At 55.6% G+C, this 22,499-nt stretch overlaps 2 protein-coding genes and 1 long non-coding RNA gene across 3 annotated transcripts in view; 1 reads left to right on the plus strand and 2 right to left on the minus strand.

The window, feature by feature from the left end:
* LOC148182882 (serine/threonine-protein kinase pim-1-like) overlaps positions 1-283 on the minus strand; it is a 10,820-nt gene extending 10,537 nt beyond the window's left edge. The window contains exon 1 of the mRNA XM_088064234.1: positions 248-283. Coding sequence (XP_087920360.1) covers positions 248-283 — 36 coding nt within the window. The remainder of the gene's footprint in view (positions 1-247) is intronic.
* The window catches only part of LOC102109635 (uncharacterized), a 138,592-nt gene that overhangs the window by 38,180 nt on the left and 77,913 nt on the right, over positions 1-22,499 (plus strand). The gene's annotated exons all lie outside the window — the stretch shown is intronic.
* LOC148182883 (uncharacterized) lies at positions 12,483-13,524 on the minus strand. Its single transcript, XR_015774069.1, has 2 exons — positions 13,388-13,524; positions 12,483-12,856 (listed from the first exon to the last, which is right to left on the minus strand). It is a non-coding gene; the product is annotated as an uncharacterized LOC148182883 (long non-coding RNA).

Raw genomic sequence — 22,499 nt, forward strand, 5'->3', positions numbered from 1 at the left:
CTCATGGCAGTGGGATGGGAAGATCTCCTAATGGAATTCCATGGGAATGGCATGGCAGTGAGATCCATCTACAGAATTCCCATGGGAATGGGACAGCAGCGGGATCCATCCGGGGAGGTCCCGTGGGAATGGGATGTCTGAGATCCATCCATGGAATTTCCATGGGAGTTCCCAGGTTCCCAAATTTTGCCCTCCCAAATCCCACATTCCCATTCCCATATTCCCATGGGAATTCTGCCCTCCCCACCTTTACACTCCAGCGCCTCCCGCCCATATCTGACATATTTCCGGAGACATTCCCTGCAGCTGTGAGCCAGGGAATTTGTTAATCCCTCAGCCTGGATCTCAGGGATCCCCATGGCGGTGCCACAGTTGCCATCGCAGCCCCACAGATCCCCCAGCCCCGGCTCCCCCCGCTCAGCCCCGCTCTGGCTGTGCCGCTGCTGCAGCATCTGCAGCTCCCCGCTGGCCCCGTGCCGGTGCCGCTCCTTGTGCCGGCTCTGGCTATCCCAATATCCCAGCCCTGGCTATCCCAATATCCCAGCCCTGGCTATCCCAATATCCCAGCCCTGGCTATCCCAATATCCCAGCCCTGGCTATCCCAATATCCCAGCCCTGGCTATCCCAATATCCCAGCCCTGGCTATCCCAATATCCCAGCCCTGGCTATCCCAATATCCCAGCCCTGGCTATCCCAATATCCCAGCCCTGGCTATCCCAATATCCCAGCTCTGGCTATCCCAATATCCCAGCCCTGGCTATCCCAATATCCCAGCTCTGGCTATCCCAATATCCCAGCTCTGGCTATCCCAATATCCCAGCCCTGGCTATCCCAATATCCCAGCCCTGGCTATCCCAATATCCCAGCCCTGGCTATCCCAATATCCCAGCCCTGGCTATCCCAATATCCCAGCTCTGGCTATCCCAATATCCCAGCCCTGGCTATCCCAATATCCCAGCTCTGGCTATCCCAATATCCCAGCTCTGGCTATCCCAAGATCCCGGCTCGGCTCCGCCCGGCCCCGCTCGCTGCGGCGGCGCTGGAAGGGGATCCCAGCCAGGGACCCCATGGACATGGACTGCGGGAAGCCCGGGCCGGGCTCCGACAGCGCCGCGTGCAGGGAACGCAGGGAGAGGAGAACTGGGGGGACATTTGGAGATTTGGGATCGGGGGGGTCACGGCTGAAGGAAAGGGGGAACGGGGAGAGCCGGGAAGGGCATTTGGGGATGCCAGGACTGACAAGAGGGGAGGCTAGGGCTGGCTAGATGTGGCATGGCTGGAGTTCAGGGCGTTCCTGTATCCAGGAAAGGGAGCTCCAAGGGTCCCCGCTGTCCCCATTGCCAGGACAGGGCAGGGAAAGCCGGGATGGCTGGGAATAGGGGTCCCGGGTGTCCTGAGTGCTGAGGAAAGGAGGGGCTGGCTGCTGGGAGAGGCAGGAATAGGGGTCCGGGGGGTAAATGGGTCAAGGAGAAGGGGGCTCTGGGGGCTGCGAGAGGCGGGATGGCCGGGAAAGGGGTGCAGGCGTTCCTGGTGCCGGATAAGGGGGTGCAGGGTGGGACCCACGGCCGGGAATGGGGGTTCGGTGGGATGGCGGCGCCCAGGAATGGGGGTTTAGGGGCCCCTCGACGCTCCGGAATGGGCGATCAAAGAGTCCCGGTGCCGGGGGTCCCCCTCACCTCTCGCCGCCCCCCGGGAGCGCCCCCGGCCCCAGCGCTGGAGCCATCGCGCTGCTCCGCTGCGGCCCCGCCCACAGCCCCGGCCCCGCCCCCAGAGCCGCCTCCGGCCCCGCCATTGGCGCCGCTCTTTGCTGCCCGCCAGTGGCAGCCCGAGGCTGCAGTGACGTCACCGGTCGCCGGGCAGATCCCGGCGGCGCAGGGCGGGCAAGGCGGAAGCGAAAGTGCCCGAGGGAGCGCGGGGGGAGGGGACGGGGCAATCCCAGGGAATTCCCCTGGATCCCCTCCCGGGATCCCCCGGGACCCTCCTCGGCCGCGCACTGCGGGACCCCCGCGCCGGGCTGGGCTGAACTCCCGGGCCCTGCGCTCAAACTCTGCCTGGAACCCGCCGGCTTCGGCCCAAAGCGGGGGAAGCCCCGGGATCCGCGGATCCCATTTCTCCTGCGGCTGCGGCTCCCCAGCCCCGGCGGAGCAGGAGCGGGCGCTGGGAGCCCGAGCCCCGATTCCCAATCTCCTTCTCTCTCTCTGCTGCTGCTGCTCTCTCCCTCTCCTTTGGGTGATCAGAAATCCCAGAGCGGCTGGAGAGCCCCGTGCCCAGCTCGGCTTTCCCTGGAAAGGGAGGCCTGGGGGTGCGGTGCCCCGGGATGGCCGGGAATGGGGCTCCGGGGGTCCCCGGGCTGACGGAACCGGGGGATCCAGGGGCTGGCAGGGGAGGATCCCCGGGAAAGGGGGTGCAGGGCGCTGTTGGTGCAGGAGAAGGGGGTGCAGGGTGTCCCGGAGCTGGGGAAGGAGATGCGGGGGGGTCCCAGGGCCCAGGAATGGGGATCCAAGGGGGTCCCAGGGGGGCTCCCCAAAGCCCCTCCCACGGCACAGCAGGAGCTGGGTCAGGAGCTCTGGCGGAGACAAAAGGGGGTGAGCCCGGCATGGGGGGGACATGGGGGAGTCACAGGCGCTCCCGGGGGGGGACACGACCCCCGGGGACTCCTCCTCACCTTCTCCCATGTACCCCAACAGAGCCCCTAAATGGATGAGCAGAGCTCGGTGACTGCAGTATGAAACTTGTTCAGTGGCACAGCAGGATTTAGAATTGAGGACAGGGGAAGGGTTTAACCCAGCCTCCTGTTTGAACAGCCAAGAGAGGGGGCTGGGAAGAAACCCATGCCTGCATTGAATTGAGAGAGATCCAGACCCGGGCTGGGAGAGATTTGAGACACACCCACCTTTGGACTTTGCTGTCCACAACACCCTGTCACATAAAGGTAAAACCTTACAAAAGAAAGGACTTGGAAAATCATGGTTTAGGACTTGTTACGTGGGCTTAGTGTAGCTAGCAGCTGGCCTGATAAGTTCCCAGGCAAAAACATCTTGAGAATGAAAAGTTTGTTAACATCACAAACTATTCTTGGGGAGAAAAACAAGTGCACCTGTAGTAACAAGGGATCTGTCCCATGGGAATCAGTAGAAAAAGTATGTAAACATTGTTAGAGAGAAAAGTTTGGATTGACGTGTACACTCACCATTACCAACCAGTGAACTGAGTTCCCAACCAACTGGAATTAAGCACGGTGCCTTCTGATAACCATGTAAATATAAGCTGTGTGCAATAAAGCTTTGGCTATGATGGAAGAAGAAACAGGTGTCATTGTCCATCTCTACTACGACACACCCAACCAGGACATCGGGTCCTGCCGAAGCAGTGGAAAGAAGCAGCTCTGGTGGCCAAGTGGCACGGCCCATTCCAAGTGTCCCTGAGCACAGAAACAGCCCCAGCACAGCTGAACACGGGGGGACCCCTCAGCCTCGGCTCAAGGGCTCTGAAGCCCCGCAGATTTGGATTTCCCGGCTGCAGCAGGAGGATGGGAGGCCGCCCCTGAGCCTGCACTGAAGGCAAGGCAGCAGCAGCCAGGGCTCCCCAGCGGGGGAAGCCCCTGGGCCTGCCCACAGATCCTCTGCTGAAATCCTCGGCCTGGGCACCCTCCTTTGGCATCTCCAGCCCCTGCGGGACAATCCTGGCTGGCACTGCTGGAGCTTCAGGGCTTTCTGTGCCTGCCCTCGCCACAGCTGCTGGGGAAGGCACCGTGAGAATTCCACTCTGGCTCTCAATTACACTCACACTCTGGGCTGGCTGGGATTAGAGTATTGGAAAATATACCAACTGTAAAATTATTTTTTATTTGATTTCTCCAGTCAGGCTTCCTTTGCATTTGCCTTGGGTAAAGGAATTTTAAAGGGTTTTTCTTTTAAGGGATATTCCACCACTCAGCAGAGATGAGCTTAACACCTCAACAGACTGGAAATAGCCCAAAAGATTCCCACAAAGACAACGACCATCAATAAAACATCAAGGCCCAGCAGCAAACATCAACCAACATCTACCCCAGACACTGCCCTGGCACAGCTGGAGACACCTGGTCTGGAAAAGGCTGAGCAGGAAATCCAGGAGTGCAGACCTAATTCACATCACAGACACAGAAATCCAGGTGCAACAGGAAACCAAACACTAAGGACTCCACAACTTGGAAACAATGAACATTAAACCCATGGATTTCTATGGGTTCAGACTGAATAAAGTTTAGGAAACATCTAGTAAAACTCACATGTCATGGAATGATTTTCTCTGCACATGCAGACAATGTGTGGTTGAAATGATTCTGTTCAGAATCAAGTAATGCCTTATTTTTCTAAAGACCTTTTTAGAGAGTTTTTCCTTTTCACAGTTTCAGTGAAAGGATTACACCATTAGAATAATTTTTCGTAATAATTCTACTTTTATATTGGCTGTTCTGCTTGGGCCAGGGGTGTGAGAATCAGTTTTTAGTCAGAGGAGAAGAAAAAAACCATCTAGTGCAGTGAGCAGGGACACCTTTAGATCAGGTTGCTCAGAGCAGGAGCTTGAATGTCAGCAGGGATGGATGCTCACCTCTCTGGGCAACCTGTGCCAGGGTTTCAAAACCCACTGTGTATAAAACACCTTTTTTATGTCTAGTCTGAATCTACTGTTTTTAGACTGAACTCATTCCCCCTCAGTCTTGTCACAACAGGCCCTACTAAAAATTCTCTACCATCTTTTTTTACAAGCCCCCTTAAAGTACTGAAAGGGAGCAATCAGGTCTCTGTGGAGCCTTCTCCCTTCCAGGCTGAACACCCCCAGCTATCCCAGCCTGTCTCCAAAGCAGAGGGGCTCCAGCCCTCAGAGCATTTTGTCCCTCCTCTGGACCAGCTCCAACAGGACCATGTCCTTCCTGTGTTGGGCACCCAGAGGTGGATGCAGTACTCCAGGTGGGCTCGCACCAGAGCAGAGGGGTGGTGGAATCACCTCCTTCAAGCTGCTGGGCAGCCTCCTTTGGAGGCACATGGCTGGCTCATGTCCAGCCTCTCACCTTGCAGCAGCCACAAGTCCTTCTCAGCAGGGCTGCTCTCCATCCCTTCATCCCCCAGCCTGTGAGATCAGCTGGGCTGGGACCCTGTCATAGCCCTTGGACAGAGCTGCTGGGCAGGATGAGCTCCCTAGTGAAGAAGGCAGATCCCACTCCCCACACAATTCCACCCTGGCCGTGAGGTCACAGCAGCCTGTGGGGTGACAGCAGGCTGAGGTGACAGCAGGCTCTGAGGTCACAGAGGTGCCAGAGCCCCGTGGTTGCCCAGCACCACAAGGAGCGAGCAGTCAGTCCTTGACCACGACTGTTGTGGCAGCAGCGGCGGCGGCAGCAGCGGTGCTGACATTGGGACAGCGGTGTCAGGACAGTGGTGGCAGCAAGAGCTGCAGGACTGGCAGTGGGCAAGGCACCATGGCCTTTGCTCTGCGCCTCCTCCTCCTGCTCCTCCTGGCAGTGGCCCTGCCTGACAGGGCTGCCCAGGCTGCTCCGTGGCGAGCACGGCGAGCAGGTGAGCCCACGGCCTCGGTCCGCTTTCCCGGGACAGTGCTCCCTTCTCCCTGGGAAGTGTTGGGGATGGTTTTCCCCAGGGCTTTAGGGAGGGTTTCCTCTGTGGGAGGGAGAGAATCCTCAAGGGCTCTGGGCTGGTCCTGCTGCCCCTCCAGAGATGTTGCACTGGGCCTGCAAAGATGTTGGAGAGTGACCAGAGCCAGCCCAGAGCTTTTCCCAGGCCCCTCTGCAGCTTTGGCCATGTCCATTGACATCTGGCACCCACAGCCTTACCTGACCCCCTTGCAGTTCCCAGTTCCCTAAGGCAGAAGGGGATCCCAGCACACCATGGAATGGTTCTGATCTGTGCTCCCTTCTAGATTGGGATCATGACATGGAGCATCTGAAAGCCCTGGCACAAAATGGTTTGAGATCCATGGAGAATGTTGGAGGCAAGTTTTCAATGTCCCTTTCCACGCAGAACAATCAGTGTCAAGGTGGCAAGAGCTCACTCATGTGCCATTTCCCTTGAGAGTCTGAAGGCTGATGGATTCTGGAAACCTTGCCCTGCTCCCTTCTGGAGCCCTGAGTGATCCCACAGCATTGCTGTCAGGGGGAGGAAGGAGCATTTAGCTGTCAATCCTCTTCCCATGTTTAATGCCAGTGTCTCCTTCTGTGTGCTCTGTGCAGCCACAGAGAAGAGCAGAGAGGGAAGGGGCCAGGCCCAGGGTTGTGCCCCGGGGCTGTGCCTTGTGTGGCTCCTTTCTGGCCCCAGGGAGCCCGAGCTGTTTTGGCTGCCGCTGCCAAGCCCTGGCCCTGCCTGGGGCTCTGTTCAGAGCTGCTGGCAGCTCCAGGGAGTCCTTTCTCTCCTGTCTGCCATGCAAGGGGCTCCTTCCATCCCGTTGTGGGGCCACTGCTCCTGCTCCTGAGTGGAAGGTGGAGAGGAGGGAGTGCCTTGGAGGGCACCAGTCACCCAGGTGCACTCACTGCCACTCTGGCCTGAAGGAGAAATGGAACTACTTTCCATTAAGGTCCTCCTAGATGGAAGAACCAAGACACAGAAGACAAGAAATCCCTGGAGGCATCCCAACTTCTGGACAAGATGCTGAGTGATCTGGAGAGACGCCGTGGTGGGTCCATGTCCCTCAGCCTTCTCCTGAGACTCAGCAGCCGGGGGATTTCTCTGCACATCTGGACACGCCGTGCCCGGCACTGCAGGAAGAGATCCATGGCAGCCTTGCTGGCCTGCTGCTGCTTTCATGCCCTGCAAGGCTGTTTCCCAGCCTGGCCTGGCTGCAGCTTCTCCCCAGCCTCTGCAGGAAGGCATTTGGCATCAGCTGACAGGGAGCCCAAACTGCACCATGGGCCATGCACACCCAGAGATCCCCTGCAATTTCCCAGTCTCAGGCTAGATCAGGTGTAGGGGCTGTTTGGAGGAGGGAGGGCCCTGGCCAGCCCCAATAACCTGGCCTTTCTCCTGATCCTTATCCATGACTTTGACAAATATTGCCTCTTGAACATGCCACCTCCTCAGTGGGGAATGGTTCTATCTGATCCAGCTGTGGCTCTTCCTTTCTCCAGAGATGAACCCAAAGGCTGTGCTGAAGGCAGCGTTTCCCGGAGGAAGCAGTGGCTCATGGGCAGTCTCTGCTGCAGGAAGGGAGGCCATGCCAGGCACAGTCCCAGGAGGTAATTGCTGTGCCTCTGGGCCTGAGCCCTGCTGAGGCTTGAGCTGTACATCTCTGCTGCTTGGCACTGCCTGCCTTTCAGGGATTTTGCACAGAGCATGGAAAAGGTGTTGAGAGTGTCCAGAGCCAGTCCAGAGCTTTCCTCAGGCCCCTCTACAGCTTTGGCCATGTCCATTGACATCTGGCTCCCACAGCCTTACCTGACCCCCTTGCAGTGCCCAGTTCCCTAAGGCAGAAGGGGATCCTAGCACACCATGGAATGGTTCTGATCTGTGCTCCCTTCTAGATTGGGATCGTGACATGGAGCATCTGGAAGTGTTGGTAGATGGTGGTTTGAAGACCTTGCCAGGTGCTGGAGGCAAGTTCTCAATGTCCCTTTCTGCACAGAATAATCAGTGTCAAGGTGGCAAGAGCTCCCTCTTGTACCATATCTCTTAACATAATCTCAGGCTTGATGGATTCTGGAAACCTTGCTCTGCTCTCTTCTGGAGCCCTGAGTGATCCCACAGCATTGCTGTCAGGGGGAGGAAGGAGCATTTAGCTGTCAATCCTCTTCCCATGTGCAATGCCAGTGTCTCCTTCCGTGTGCTCAGTGCAGCCACAGAGAAGAGCAGAGAGGGAAGGGGCCAGGCCCAGGGTTGTGCCCCGGGGCTGTGCCTTGTGTGGCTCCTTTCTGGCCCCAGGGAGCCTGAGGTGCTCCAGCTGTCACTGCCAAGCCCTGGCCCTGCCTGGGGCTCGGTTCAGAGCTGCTGGCAGCTCCAGGGAGTTTTTTCTCTCCTGTCCACCATGCAAGGGGCTCCTTCCATCCCGTTGTGGGGCCACTGCAGGCACGTGGTCCCCCTGCCCCTGCTCCTGAGTGGAAGGCAGAGATGAGGGAGTGCCTTGGAGGGCACCAGTCACCCAGGTGCACTCATTGCCACTCCAGCCTGAAGAAGAATCTTCAGCAGTGTCACAGGAGCTGTTCTGTCCTGACTTTCTTTGCAGATGAACCTGATGATGAAGATGACCTGGATTCCCCGTCCATATCAGTTACTGAGCCTGATAATGAGGAAGATTATGAGGGTAGGTGAAGGCCTTTCCCCCTGGGAGAGCTGCCAGCTCAGAGCCCAAGGTTCGGCCAGGGCGGCATTGCTGCAGGTGCCAGGACAGAGCCGTGTATGTGTGTGCCCTCGCTCTGTGTGATCCTCTCACTGCTCCTGTGGCTCAGTGCTGCCTGTGCAGATCAGCAGAGATGAGAGAAGCTTCTCTGGCTGTTGAGTTACAGGTGTGTCTGCAGCAAGGATTCTCCCAGATCCTGAGCTGGATTCTGCAAGCAAGCCCAGCTCCCATCACTGGGGTGAGTGGTGTGTCCCTGCTGACCCCACAGGCTGAGCACTGGTTGTGTGGGATCCATTCCTGGGAAATGGAAATACTTTATATTATGGTCCCCTGAGAAAGAAGAACAAACCTATAGGAGACAGTAATGTAGCAATAGAGGAACTCAAATATCTGGACATAATCCTGAATGATCTGGGGGGACGCTGTGGTGGGTCCATGTCCCTCAGCCTTCTCCTGAGACTCAGCAGCCGGGGGCTTTCTCTGCACATCTGGACACACCGTGCCCGGCACAGCAGGAAGGGATCCATGGCAGCCTCACTGCCCTGCTGCTGCTTTCATGCCCTGCAAGGCTGTTTCCCAGCCTGGCCTGGCTGCAGCTTCTCCCCAGCCTCTGCAGGAAGGCATTTGGCATCAGCTGACAGGGAGCCCAAACTGCAGCATAGGCCATGCACACCTTGAGATCCCTTGAAAATTTCTGGTCTCAGGCTAGTTCAGGTTTAGGGTCTGTTTGGAAGAGTGGTGGCCCTGGAGCATTTCCAAAACCCTGGGCATTTTCCTGATCCTTACCCAAGTCTTTGGCAAGTATTGCCTGAAGAACAGCACAGCACAGAGAAATTGTGCCATTCGAGCTCAGGGGGTTGAGCAGTCTTGTGCCAAGGGACAGCAAGGTGCCTGCAGGCCCCAGCTCTGGGGGAAACAGAGAATGTCCTGGCCATATCCAGCGTGCTGCCAGCTCAGCAGTGGAGCACAGCACGGCTCACACTGCCCATTGCTCCCACAGGTGCAGCCGGCACCACAGCACATGCTCAGAATATCTGGGAAAGCATGAGAAGAGTTTTCTACCAGGGAACACATGGTTTGATTAAGTTAATGGCCATTGTGGCTGGTGGAGCACTTTTCCTGATGATGTGCTGTGCTGGAATCTGGTATTGGTGGAAGAGAAAACGGTGAGTGTTTTGCTGATCTCGGCCTCAAACAGCTTCTTGAAAGGCTGCTCATAGTCAGGAAACATTCCCAGTGAGGCTGCTGTGGACTTGTGGCTAGGCCTTGGTTGCCCAAATAACTCTGCTGAGAGTTCTGCTGCTGCCCAGGCCTTTCATTGGCCTCTTAATTGCTGGGCCTTGTCCTGGGGAGCCCGCTGGGGCTGCAGCCAGTGCTGGCTGCCACTGAGGCTGCCTGGCCAAGAGCAGCCCCAGGTGCAGCGGGCAGAGGCAAAGCAAGGTGGGCAGGAGAAAGAGCGGGGACGAGACTGTCCTTGAAAGGCAGAGGTGCTCTGGGGCCCGCTCCTGGCCAGGGACCCTGCCCAGAGCCATCCCCTGCTCTCCAGAGCCTTGAGGGGCAGCTGTCCAGCTGGGCCAAGCTGTGCCAGCAGCTCCAGCCGTGCTGGGGAGCCTTGGCAGCTCTGGGCCCTGCTGTGCAGGAGGGTCCCTGTGTGCCAGCGGCAGCTGGGGGCCTCAGCCACCTCCTCTCTCCACAGGAACACCTCTGCAGCTTCAGAAGAGCAGCCAAAGATTTTAGTCTCTGAGAAGCTGACCTGTCATCCCCGCTCTTCACATCTCTCCCCATCTGCTGTGCTGCAGCTGCGTCCCCGTCTTGAGGGCATCCCAAGACCCACACCTCCCAGGCGAGACCCTCTGCCCCAGAGCCCCCTGGCCCTGGTCCCTGGCCAGGACTGAAATTGGGCAGCCCCTGTGCACCAGAGCAGGGGTTGGTCCATGTTTTTTGTTCTAATAAAGAGATGGAGCTGTCACCCCAGTGTCTGGCTGGTACCACCAGCAGAGCCCACACAGCACCAGCCCTGGCTGAGCTCCATGTCCAGGAGCAGCCGGGGGTGCCCACGGTGTGGGCAGGCAGGAGCCAGGCAGGGGCTGCCGTGACCAGCGCTGGGGCCCCGAGGGGCTGGGGGAGCCCATGCTGAGCGTCCCTGGGCTGTGAGGGCACATTTCCTTCAGTGGCATCACCTGGGCCTGCACCTCATCAGGCACACAGGGAAAACTTGGGCTCTCTCCTAAGGTGTGCAGGGATCCCCCATGAGGAGTGAAGTGGGGTTAAATTGAGAGGGTTTTTTACTCTTCTCAGCACAGCAAAGGGGACACTCTTGGCTGAGGTTTTGCAAAGCTGGGAGGAAGCCTCTTGTGAGCCCTTGGGCCCGGCCTGTGGGCACAGCGGGCAGGTGGAGCCCATCCCTTGAGGCCAGCCCGGGCTGCTCGGGCCGGGCCAGGCTGGGCCAGGTGAGCCGGGCCATTCTCTGGGGCACAGGAGGCACCCGGGGCTATAACTGAGGCTGTGGCTTCTCACCCTGAAGGGAGGCTGGCTCTGTTGGTTCGGAGGGCACAGCTCAGATCCCAGTTCCCTTTGTAAACCTGCTGGGGAAGTTTCTCAGTTTTGGAAGACAGGTGTCTGCTAGGGAGGGCAGGGGCCTCCCCTGGAATGAAAGAATGTAGACCCCCTCCCTCTGAATTATTATAATTCTGCAATCAATGGGCTTTCAGGCAGAGATCTGGGGACAGGAATAACAGTTCTTTATTAGTACAACCAGGCAAACAAACAAACAATAACTACAGCATTAGCAAGAAAACAGAAACAGGAGCCCCGTGACAGCTTTCTCGGCTGAGACGGGATGGAGGAGAGGCTTTGTTTCACAAACCCCTCGGGCAGTCAGTCCCGGTGCTCCTGCAGGGCCCTGAGGAACACTCAGCTGGAACAGCAGGGATGAGCTGAGATCCTGGGCCGGTGGCTGAGGTGGATCAGCAGCTCCACGGCGGTGCCTGGCACTGCCACACGTCCTGGCAGGACAGGGGGTGCGAGGCCACCAACAAAGAGGGAAGAAGGAGAAGCAGCAGCAGCTCTGTCTGGGTGATGGCGAAATTCCCTTCTCCCCACCGCAACAGCTCTGCGCCCAAAGTGTCCTTCTCTGAAGCTGAAGAAAGCCTGCCAAACTGTCCCTACCCTCCTTTTTCCTGCCCCCGTTCCCCACCTGGGCCCGGCCAAACTCTTTGTCTTTTGTCAAGCACCCACCAAGTACCCACAGTTAGGTTGTCCCCGCAACTAATGGGTAAAAATTCCACAGGCAAGCCAGAACTAAAAAAAAAAAAAAGGACACCTAACCCCCAACAGGGTGTCTTAATCCCTCTTAGAATAAACATTACCAGTTAAATGCAACTTCATGTTTAATTGCAGAAGTGGAAAAAATTTTCCAGAATTCTAAAACTACTTTGAAAAATATGTTAATATGGCAAAAGGGAAGAAACATTTGGGGATTACTTCCTACTAAAAATAATCCTAAATATTTCAAAAAAATTATACTTTTTAAAAATAAAAATTAAAGATAACATGGTGGGTTCCCCAAGCCCGACTGCTGCCTGCCCAGCCAAGGCTGTGGCCCGCCAAGCAGCTGTGCCAGTGCTGGTGGTACCAGCCAGACCCCAGAGCAGAAGCCCAAAGGTGTTGCTCAAGCTCTGCCTTGGCAGGAGGGTCCTGCCTTCAGTCCTGTCCAGACACCAGGGCCAGCACTTTCAGGGACAGAGGGTCCTGTTCTGGGTGGTGGCAGCACAGCAATAAGCTGATAACGCAGCTTTGGCAAGGAAAACAGACACGAGCTTGGAGATGCAGGAAGAGAGGTGCAGTCCTCCCTGTCTGAGTGTAGTGATTTATGTTCACACTGTTATAAATGCATATCATACTCTTGGCTTTTTGCAAATATTATAAGGAATGTTACATGTATAAGATTAGAAAATTTAGCTGTATTAATATAGTTTCCTTTATTTCTGTTATTGATGAAACTTAGAAATAGTGGTATAATACATATATGTTAAGCTTTGGCACAGTATAAAAACAAAACCTACTTTAGTTTGTATAACCCAAAGACTGAAAAGGATAGCTGGAGATGCCCCCTACATTCAGAAACTGTCTTATCCAGATGAAGACAGCAGTGACCAGAACTCTGGGGGAGGAATTTATTGCATTTCTGTTATCAGGAAATGTAAATCTCGTTGGTGCCAAGAAGACTGATCTATTGGGAAGGGGGAAAGAGAAAATTAAACAGAAGAACACCAAAGATCCTAAGAAGAATGTATGAATATGCATGAGAATTTATGGATATGTAGTAGGATTCTGTTTTTAAGGGACAATCCTTTGTTAGTAAGGTGTGCTCTCTTGGCTGAATGCAGAGACACCCAGCTGTATCTGTATACTTTATTTTTAGCTCCTAATTATCTTTTTATTAAACCTTTAAATTCTATAAGAAAAATATGTGAACCTCGTTTTTCACAACACTGAGCTGTTTGGCCGGACATCTGAAGCTGCAGAGGCGCTCCTGTGGAGAGAGGAGGTGGCTGAGGCCCCCAGCTGCCGCTGGCACACAGGGACCCTCCTGCACAGCAGGGCCCAGAGCTGCCAAGGCTCCCCAGCACGGCTGGAGCTGCTGGCACAGCTTGGCCCAGCTGGACAGCTGCCCCTCAAGGCCCTGGAGAGCAGGGGATGGCTCTGGGCAGGGTCCCTGGCCAGGAGCGGGCCCCAGAGCACCTCTGCCTTTCATGGACAGTCTCGTCCCCGCTCTTTCTCCTGCCCACCTTGCTTTGCCTCTGCCCGCTGCTCCTGGGGCTGCTCTTGGCCAGGCAGCCTCAGTGGCAGCCAGCACTGGCTGCAGCCCCAGCGGGCTCCCCAGGACAAGGCCCAGCAATTAAGAGGCCAATGAAAGCCCTGGGCAGCAGCAGAACTCTCAGCAGAGTTATTTGGACAGCCACTGACTATCCACAAGTCCACAGCAGCCTCACTGAGAATGTTTCTATTCTACAATAGATTTTCAAAAGAAGCTGTTTGAGGGAAAGATGAACAAAACACTCACCGTTTTGTCTTCCAGGCATACCAGATTCCAACACCGAATAAAACGAAGAAATGCACCAAACAAAGCAGGCCTGCCATTAATTCTAGCCAACAGCGTGTTCCCTGACAGAAACCTCTTCTGATATCCTTCTGGAAATTTGGAACACGTGTTGTGGTGCCGGCTGCATCTGTGGGAGAATTGGGCAATGAGAGCCCGTGCTGTGCTGCGCTGCTGAGCTGGCAGCACGGTGGGTATGTCCAGGACGTTCTCTGTTTCCCCCAGATCTGGGGCCTGCAGGCACCTTGCCAGTCCTTGGCACAGGCTGTGCCACCCAACAGAGCCCAGAGGGCCGGGAGCAGAGCCCAGGGGCAGCACAGCTGCTTGGGCAGTGGCTCCTTCCAGGGACAGGGGCCAAACCCACCCCTGAGCAGCCACTGCCACCCCTGACCCTCCCTGCTCCGTGACAGCTCCCCCAGCCCAAGGGGACAGAGCCAGGCCCTGTCAGGGGCCAGTGCAGCCCCTGCCCAGTTGGGAGCCAGGGCTGGCTGTGGCCCTGGGCTCACAGCAGGGCTCCCACTCGGGGCTGCTCCTGTGCCTTGGGCCTCTGGATGCTCAGAGCCAGCTCTGGGAGCAGCTGCAGTGGGATGGACATTGTTGCACGAGTCCCATTTCCCAGGGGCTGGGAATGAGCTCCAGAGGCCTGGAAGCTGAGGCGCCTCCAGCTTTGGCTGCTGCTGGGCCGTGCAAGGAGAGGCCCTGTGGGAAGAGCTGCTGGCACACAGCCCCAGTGAGGGCTGAGCCCAGCACAGCAATTACCTCCTGTGTCTGGGCCCATGCCTGCAATTGCCTCCCTTCCTTCAGGAAATGCTGCCTTCCATAGAGCCTCTCTGTCCATCCCTTGAGAAAGGAAGAGGCACAGCTGGATCAGATGGAACCATTACACAGCAGGGAAGTGGCCTCTTCAGGAGGCAGTGCTTGTCAAAGACATGGAAGAGGACCAGGAAAAGGCCCAGGCTCTCTCTTGTCCAAACCACCACCTCTCCTGATCTGCTCAGAGACCAGGAAATTTCAGGGGATCTCAAGGAGTGCATGGCCCATGGTGCAGTTTGGGCTCCCTGTCTGCTGATGCCAAATGCCTTCCTGCAGAGGCTGGGGAGAAACTGCATCCAGGCCAGGCTGGGAAACATCGCTGCAGGGTGTGAAAGCAGCAGCAGGGCAGCAAGGCTGCCATGGATCCCTTCCCATGGTGCAGGGCATGGCATGTCCAGAGAAAGCCCCCGGCTGCTGAGTCTCAGGAAAGGCTGAGGGAAATGCACCCACCGTGCCCTTTGAGCAGTTCCTTCTCTATTTCTTTCAGGATGTGGTGTGACTCAAGTGGTTCTTTCTGTCCAGTGGCTTTGTTCTTCCCTCTCGGAGGACCTTAAAAAAAATAGTTCCATTTCCCAGGAACGGAACCCAGAAAAGCAATGCTCAGCCTGTGGGTACAGCAGGGACACACCACTCACCCCTGTGATGGGAGCCAGGCTTGCGGGCAGTAATCAGCCCAGGAGCTGGGAAAGTCCTCCCTGCAGACACACCTGTAACTCAACAGCCACAGAAGCTTCTGTCACCTGGTTCCTACCAGGTTGTCAATGATTATTCCTTGATTGGACACTGAGAACATACCTGCAGGAGGCTCCAAGGGCTTCAAAACTTTATGCAGCCAATCTAATGGAGAAGCCTTCCTAGGAAGCTCATCTGGAAGGGAGCACAGATGAGAACCTTTTTCGGGTGTGCTGGGATCACCTTCTGCCTTAGGGAACTGGGCACTGCAAGGGGGTTGGGTAAGACCATGGGAGCCAGATGTCAGTGGACATGGAGAAAGCTGTAGAGGGGCCTGGGGAGCTCTGGGCTGGCTCCTGGTCACTCTCAACACTCTTTCCATGCCCTGTACAACATCCCTGAAGGGTGGGCACTCCCCAGCAGCAGAGATGTACAACTCAAGCCTCAGCAGGGCTCAGGCCCAGAGGCACAGCAATTACCTCCTGGGACTGTGCCTGGCATGGCCTCCCTTCCTGCAGCAGAGACTGCCCATGGGCCACTGCTTCCTCCGGGAAACGCTGCCTTCAGCACAGCCTCTCCATCCACTTCTGCAGAAAGGGACAGCTGGATCAGATGGCAGCATTCCCCACTGGGCCAGGTGGCATCTTCAAGAGGAAATGCTTATCAAAGACTTGGTTAAGGACCAGGATATCATATAAACTTTTGGGATTGGCCAGGTCCCTCCTTTCTCCAAACAGCTGCCATTTCTCATCTGCCCGGAGACTGGGGAATTCTACAAGACCTCAGTGTGGGCATGGCCCATGGTGCAGTTTGGGCTCCCTGTCAGCTGATGCCAAATGCCTTCCTGCAGAGGCTGGGGAGAAGCTGCAGCAGGCCAAGCTGGGAAACAGCCCTGCAGGGCGTGAAAGCAGCAGTGGGGCAGCGAGGCTGCCATGGATCCCTTCCCGCTGTGTTGGGCATGGCATGTCCAGATGTGCAGAGAAAGCCCCCAGCTGCTGAGTCTCAGGAGAAGGCTGAGGGACACAGACCCACCTTGTCCTCCCTGCAGAACTTTCTTCAGCATTTGCCTCATGGGTTTGGATGGCTCATGGGGTTTCATAATTCCTGTAGCTTTGGTATTTCCTCTTGGAGGACCTTAGAGTAAAATAATTCCATTTCCCAGGAATGGATCCCAGAAAACCAGTGCTCAGCCTGTGGGGTCAGCAGGGACACACCACTCACCCCTGCGATGGGAGCTGGGCTTGTGTGCAGTAACCAACCCAGGAGCTGTGAAAGTCCTCCCTGCAGACACACCTGTAACTCAACAGCCACAGAAGTTTCTCTCATCTCTGCTGATCTGCACAGGCAGCACTGAGCCTCAGGAGCAGTGAGGGGATTTCACAGGACAAGGGCACACACATGCACGGCTCTGTCCTGGCACCTGCAGCGATGCCGCCCTGGCCGAGCCTTGGGCTCTGAGCTGGCAGCTCTCCCAGGGGGAAAGGCCTTCACCTACCCTCACCATCTTCCAGAGCCTCAGTCCTGGGTGTGGGTTGGGAAGCCAGATCACCTTCAGCAAGAGGCTTGGCTGCAAAGAAAGGCAGGACAGAACAGCTCCTATGGCACTGTAGGAGATCCTCAGGCTCCCTGGGGCTGGCAAAGGAGCCACACAAGGCACAGCCCTGGGGCACAGCCCTGGGCCCGGCCCCTTCCCTCTCTGCTCTTCTCTGTGGCTGCACAGAGCACATGGAAGGAGACACTGATATTGCACACGGGAAGAGGACTGACAGCTAAATGCACCTTCCTCCCACTGGCAGTGGCCTGTGGGATCCCTCAGGGCTCTAGAAGGGAGCAGGGAAAGGTTTCTAGACCCCATCAAGCCTGAGATTATGTTAAGAGATATGGCACATGAGTGAGCTCTTGCCACCTTGTCATTGTGTGTTCTGTCAGTAAAGGGAATAGAAAAACTTGCCTCCAGCATTCTCCAAGATATTCAAAGTATCATTGAGTAGCACTTCCAAATAATTGAGGTTGTGTTCTAAATCTAGAAGGGAGCACAGATCAGAACTGTTTCCATGGTGTGCTGAGATCCCCTTCTACCTTAGGGAACGGGGCAGTTCAAGGGAGTCGCGCTAAGGCTGTGGGTGCCAGATGTCAGTGGACATGGCCAAAGCTGCAGAGGGGCCTGGGGGCCCTGGACTGGCTCCTGGTCACTCTCCACCCTCTTTGCAGGCCCTGTGCAGCATCCCTGGGAGAGGTGGCTGGAGCAGCCCAGGCCCCACTGGGGCCCTCTCTCTGCCACAGCTGAAAGAATTGTAAAAGCAATGGGGAAGAACTACAGCAGGCAGTGCCACAACTGTCCCTCAGGCCCTCCCTCCCTCCTGCCCACGTTCTGCTGGGACAGCTCTCCCATCCCATAGGGACAGAGCCAGGCTCTTTCAGGATACAGTGGAACCTTGCTCTCCCCCACTGCCTATTCCCCACCATGGGCACCCCTTTGCAGCCACTGCCAGGTTTTTGGACGTGTCTCCCACAGAGGGACCTTAGCAGGATTTCTCAGTAGCCGAGTGCCCTGAGCCTGCTGGGGATAATTCCTCTGGGCTGTGCCGGTCTTGTCCGGGCTGTGTCCACACTGCCAAGCAGCAGAGATGTCAGCTCAAGCCTCAGCAGGGCTCAGGCCCAGAGGCACAGCAATTACCTCCTGGGACTGGGACTGTGCCTGGCATGGCCTCCCTTCCTGCAGCAGAGGCTGCCCATGGGCCACTGCTTCCTCCAGGAAACGCTGCCTTCAGCACAGCCCTTTGGTCCCTCTCTGAAAAAAAATAAATTGTACACCTGAATCAGATGGAACCTTTCCCCATTGGGGAGGTGGCATCTTCAGGAGGCAATGCTTATCAAAGGAAATCATATAAACTTTTGGGATTGGCCAGGGCCCTCCTTTCTCCAAACAAACACCATTTTTTGTCCACCCTGAGACTGGGAAAGTGCAGAAGATCTCAGGGTGGGCATGGCCAGTGGTGCAGTTTGGGCTCCCTGTCAAGTGATGCTAGATACCTTCCTGCAGAGGCTGGGGAGAAGCTACTGCCAGGCCAAGCTGGGAAACAGCCTTGCAGTGTGTGAAAGCAGCAGTGAGGCTGCCATGGATCCCTTCCCGCTGTGTTGGGCACTGCATGTCCAGACGTGCAGAGAAAGTCTCCAGCTGCTGACTCTCAGAAGGTTGAGGGACACGGACCCACTTTGCACTCCCTGCAGCATTTCCTTCAGCATTTGCCTCATGGGTTTGGATGGCTCATGGGGTTTCATAACTCCTGTAGCTTTGTTCCTCCCCCTCAGAGGACCATGACCGCAAGTAGATCCATTTCTCAGGAATGGATCCCAGAAAAGCAATGTGGGGTCAGCAGGGACACACCACTCACCCCTGTGATGGGAGCTGGGCTTGTGTGCAGTAACCAACCCAGGAGCTGGCAGAGTCCTCCCTGCAGACACACCTGTAACTCAACAGCCACAGAAGCTTCTGTCATCACCACCAGCTGGACAAGCTTTAAGGTTCTGAGCTGGCAGCTTTCCCAGGGGGAAAGGCTTTGACCTACCCTCACCATCTTTCAAGGGCTGAGTCCTGGACATGTGTTGGGAAGCTGGATCGCCTTCATCAATAGGTTCATCTGCAAGGAAAGGCAGGACAGAACAGGTCCTGGGCAGTGCTCAAGATTCTCCTTCAGGCTGGAGTGGCAGTGAGTGCACCTGGCTGATTGCTGCCCTCCAAGGCACTCCCTCATCTCTGCCTTCCACCCAGGAGCAGGGGCAGGGAGACCATGTGCCTGCAGTTGCCCCACACCGGGATAGAAGAAGCTTCTTGCATGGCAGTCAGGGGAGAAAGGACACCCTGGAACTGCCATCAGCTCTGAACTGAGCCCCAGGCAGGGCCAGGTCTTGGCAGTGACAGCTCAGGCTCCCTGGGGCTGGCAAAGGAACCATGCAAGGCACAGCCCCGGGGCACAGCCCTGGGCCCAGCCCTTCCCTTTCTGTTCTTCTCCTTGGCTGCACAGAGCACACAGAAGGTGACACTGGCATTGCACATGGGAAGAAGATTGACAGCTAAATACTCCTTCCTCCCACTGACAGCAATGCTGTGGGATCACTCAGGGCTCCAGAAGAGAGCAGGGCAACTTTTCCAGAATCCAGATTCCAGAATAGAATGAGATTATGTTAAGAGATATGGCAGACGAGGGAGCTCTTGCCACACTGACACCGATTATTCTCCCAGGAAAGGCACATTGAGAACTTGCCTCCAGCATTCTCCAAGTGTTTCAAGCCGTTATCCAAGAGGGCATCCAGATAATGCAAGTTACGATCCCAATCTAGAAGGGAGCACAGATCAGGATGATTCCATGGTGTGCTGGGATCCCCTTCTGTTTTAGGGAACTGGGAACTGCATGGGGTTTGGGTAAGGCTGTGGGAGCCAGATGTCAATGGACATGGCCAAAGCTGCAGAGAGGCCTGGGGAGCTCTGGGTTGGCTCTGGTCACTCTCCACCCTCTTTGCAGGCCCTGTGCAACATCTCTGGAGGGGCAGCAGGACCAGCAGAGAGCCTCTGGGGCCTCTCTCCCTCCCACAGAGGAAACCCTCCCTAAAGCCCTGGGGAAAACCATCCCCAACACTTCCCAGGGAGAAGGGAGCACTGTCCCGGGAAAGCGGACCGAGGCCGTGGGCTCACCTGCTCGCTGTGCTCGCCACGGAGCAGCCTGGGCAGCCCTGTCAGGCAGGGCCACTGCCAGGAGGAGCAGGAGGAGGAGGCGCAGAGCAAAGGCCATGGTGCCTTGCCCACTGCCAGTCCTGCAGCTCTTGCTGCCACCACTGTCCTGACACCGCTGTCCCAATGTCAGCACCGCTGCTGCCGCCGCCGCTGCTGCCACAACAGTCGTGGTCAAGGACTGACTGCTCGCTCCTTGTGGTGCTGGGCAACCACGGGGCTCTGGCACCTCTGTGACCTCAGAGCCTGCTGTCACCTCAGCCTGCTGTCACCCCACAGGCTGCTGTGACCTCACGGCCAGGGTGGAATTGTGTGGGGAGTGGGATCTGCCTTCTTCACTAGGGAGCTCATCCTGCCCAGCAGCTCTGTCCAAGGGCTATGACAGGGTCCCAGCCCAGCTGATCTCACAGGCTGGGGGATGAAGGGATGGAGAGCAGCCCTGCTGAGAAGGACTTGTGGCTGCTGCAAGGTGAGAGGCTGGACATGAGCCAGCCATGTGCCTCCAAAGGAGGCTGCCCAGCAGCTTGAAGGAGGTGATTCCACCACCCCTCTGCTCTGGTGCGAGCCCACCTGGAGTACTGCATCCACCTCTGGGTGCCCAACACAGGAAGGACATGGTCCTGTTGGAGCTGGTCCAGAGGAGGGACAAAATGCTCTGAGGGCTGGAGCCCCTCTGCTTTGGAGACAGGCTGGGATAGCTGGGGGTGTTCAGCCTGGAAGGGAGAAGGCTCCACAGAGACCTGATTGCTCCCTTTCAGTACTTTAAGGGGGCTTGTAAAAAAGACAGGACAGAATTTTTAGTAGGGCCTGTTGTGACAAGACTGAGAGGGAATGTTTTCAATCTAAAAGATGGTAGATTCAGACTAGACATAAGAAAGACCATTTTTACACTGTGGGTTTTGAAACCCTGCCACAGGTTGCCCAGAGAGGTGAGCATCCATCCCTGCTGACATTCAAGCTCCTGCTCTGAGCAACCTGATCTAAAGGTGTCCCTGCTCACTGCACTAGATGGCCTTTAAATGTCCCTTCCAAGCCAAGCCATTCTGTGCTCCTGTGCACCATCAAAGCAGTGCTGGAATAATGCTGGGGTGATGATGCTGGCACCTGTGTTTTGGTAGTGATGCCATTTAGCTGTTGGCCAAGAGAGGATTGATGGGCTGCACAGTGAAGTCTGCAGAGAACAGTGTGCTCAAGGAGAAACAGGAGAGGAACGTTGCTTCCAGTTCAGATAAATGCCAGCATTTTGCTGCCCATTCCTTGTTAAGAAATAAAGGAATGTCCTCAAGATCCCTTCAATGTGGGTGCACTATTGGTGTATCAGTACTTGTGTTCTGTAAAACAGGTGAGTTGTTACAGCTTCTTTCCCCATTTACCACTGGATAAAATCCAAATACTGCATTGCTCCATGTCTACTTTCTTCCAAGTAAAGACAGATTTTGTTCATTTTTGAGTGGGACATATTCATCTGTTGACAAGCAAATTCTTCTTGCCATTCACACCATGTTGATTTGCTCTAATCGGATTTTAATTAAGACCTACCTCTCACTGTAATTAAGAGTGATGGATTGTGAGGCAAAGTGTTGCATAATTTTCCCTGGAGAGATTTTTTCTCTAATTCAATGACATTTGAAGACAGCTGTAGCCTACCATACCTCTGGCATTAGTCTCCCACTCTGTCCTTTCCTCTCACCCAAGGGGAGGATTGAGGTCTGCAGGTCTCATCTGTGCACAGAAAGAGTTAATATCTCACCCAGGCCTGCAGATGCTCATGTGATAAATGTAACCTTGGATAAAAATTCGTGAAAGAATAAATAAGTATATAACTGGATTTGTAACAATGTAAAAATTATATAAAATATAGTGTGGCCGAAGAATTTCCCCAAACCCAGCAGTAACTACCCATTCAGGTGGTAACGACCCTAGGCGACGTTCATCAGCCTGAAAGAAAGAGCAGGACACGAACAATTAAGCTAAACAAAGAAAGGAGCCAGGCCGAGATTCCCATCGACTCCACACCGCACCGGGGCACCCCTCCCTGCAAGCCCCGACTGAAGATGCGATCAGGCCAAACAATAAGAGGAGCCCAGCCGAGATATCCATCGACTCCGCACCAGACTTGGACACTTCACCCTGAGAGTCCAACCGAAGATACAATCAAGAAGCACTCAGAACCTTTCACATGTGAGCGGACTCTGCCCAGTCGTCTATTGATTCAGTTCCACGGTTCCAGGAAATTCATTCAACCAGACATCTAAACTCTTTGTTGAACAGTAACTGCTCGGAGTTTTGGCCTCAGGACACAAAATCCCTATAAAAACCCCGGACAGTCTACCCTCCTTCGTGGATTTGGGTAAATCTGTACCTCCGGGTATAGACGTCTCCCTGTCCACCCAGCGCTGCGCTGATTTATTGTGGTTTTTTTCTCTCGTTGTTTGTGATTAAAATTGTTTTATAATAAATCGCTTTTTGTATTAACCCTATTTTGCCATTGCATTTATAACAGATTGGTGCCGTGAACTCGGATCGGAGAAACTGCGGGGAATCTCACTGCCCAGGACGGGTACCCCCACTGATTTTAGCGGCCTGGTGAGTTGAGAACCCCCGTAGCTTGTTCCGACGTCCGAACCAAATTTAGGCTGAGATAAAAACCACAATAAAAAGGAAAAGGATCCGGATCGGAGAGCTCGAGAAGGCACGGAGCCTTCGGGAAGCCGCGGCTTGTTTTGCTCGTAAAACGTCTGTTGTGCACAAAGACACCCACGCAGGAAAATAGCTGTAAGTACTGCTGGTTGAGTGGGCGATCGGGCGAGTGTGTGAGACGTGATCTGATCACGAGGCGAGTGTGGACTTCAAGGCCGTGTT

The sequence above is a fragment of the Pseudopodoces humilis genome, chromosome 18 (genome assembly GCF_049639895.1).
Source record: "Pseudopodoces humilis isolate 2021_Gansu_Grassland_sample_001 chromosome 18, ASM4963989v1, whole genome shotgun sequence".
Lineage (NCBI taxonomy): Eukaryota > Metazoa > Chordata > Aves > Passeriformes > Paridae > Pseudopodoces > Pseudopodoces humilis.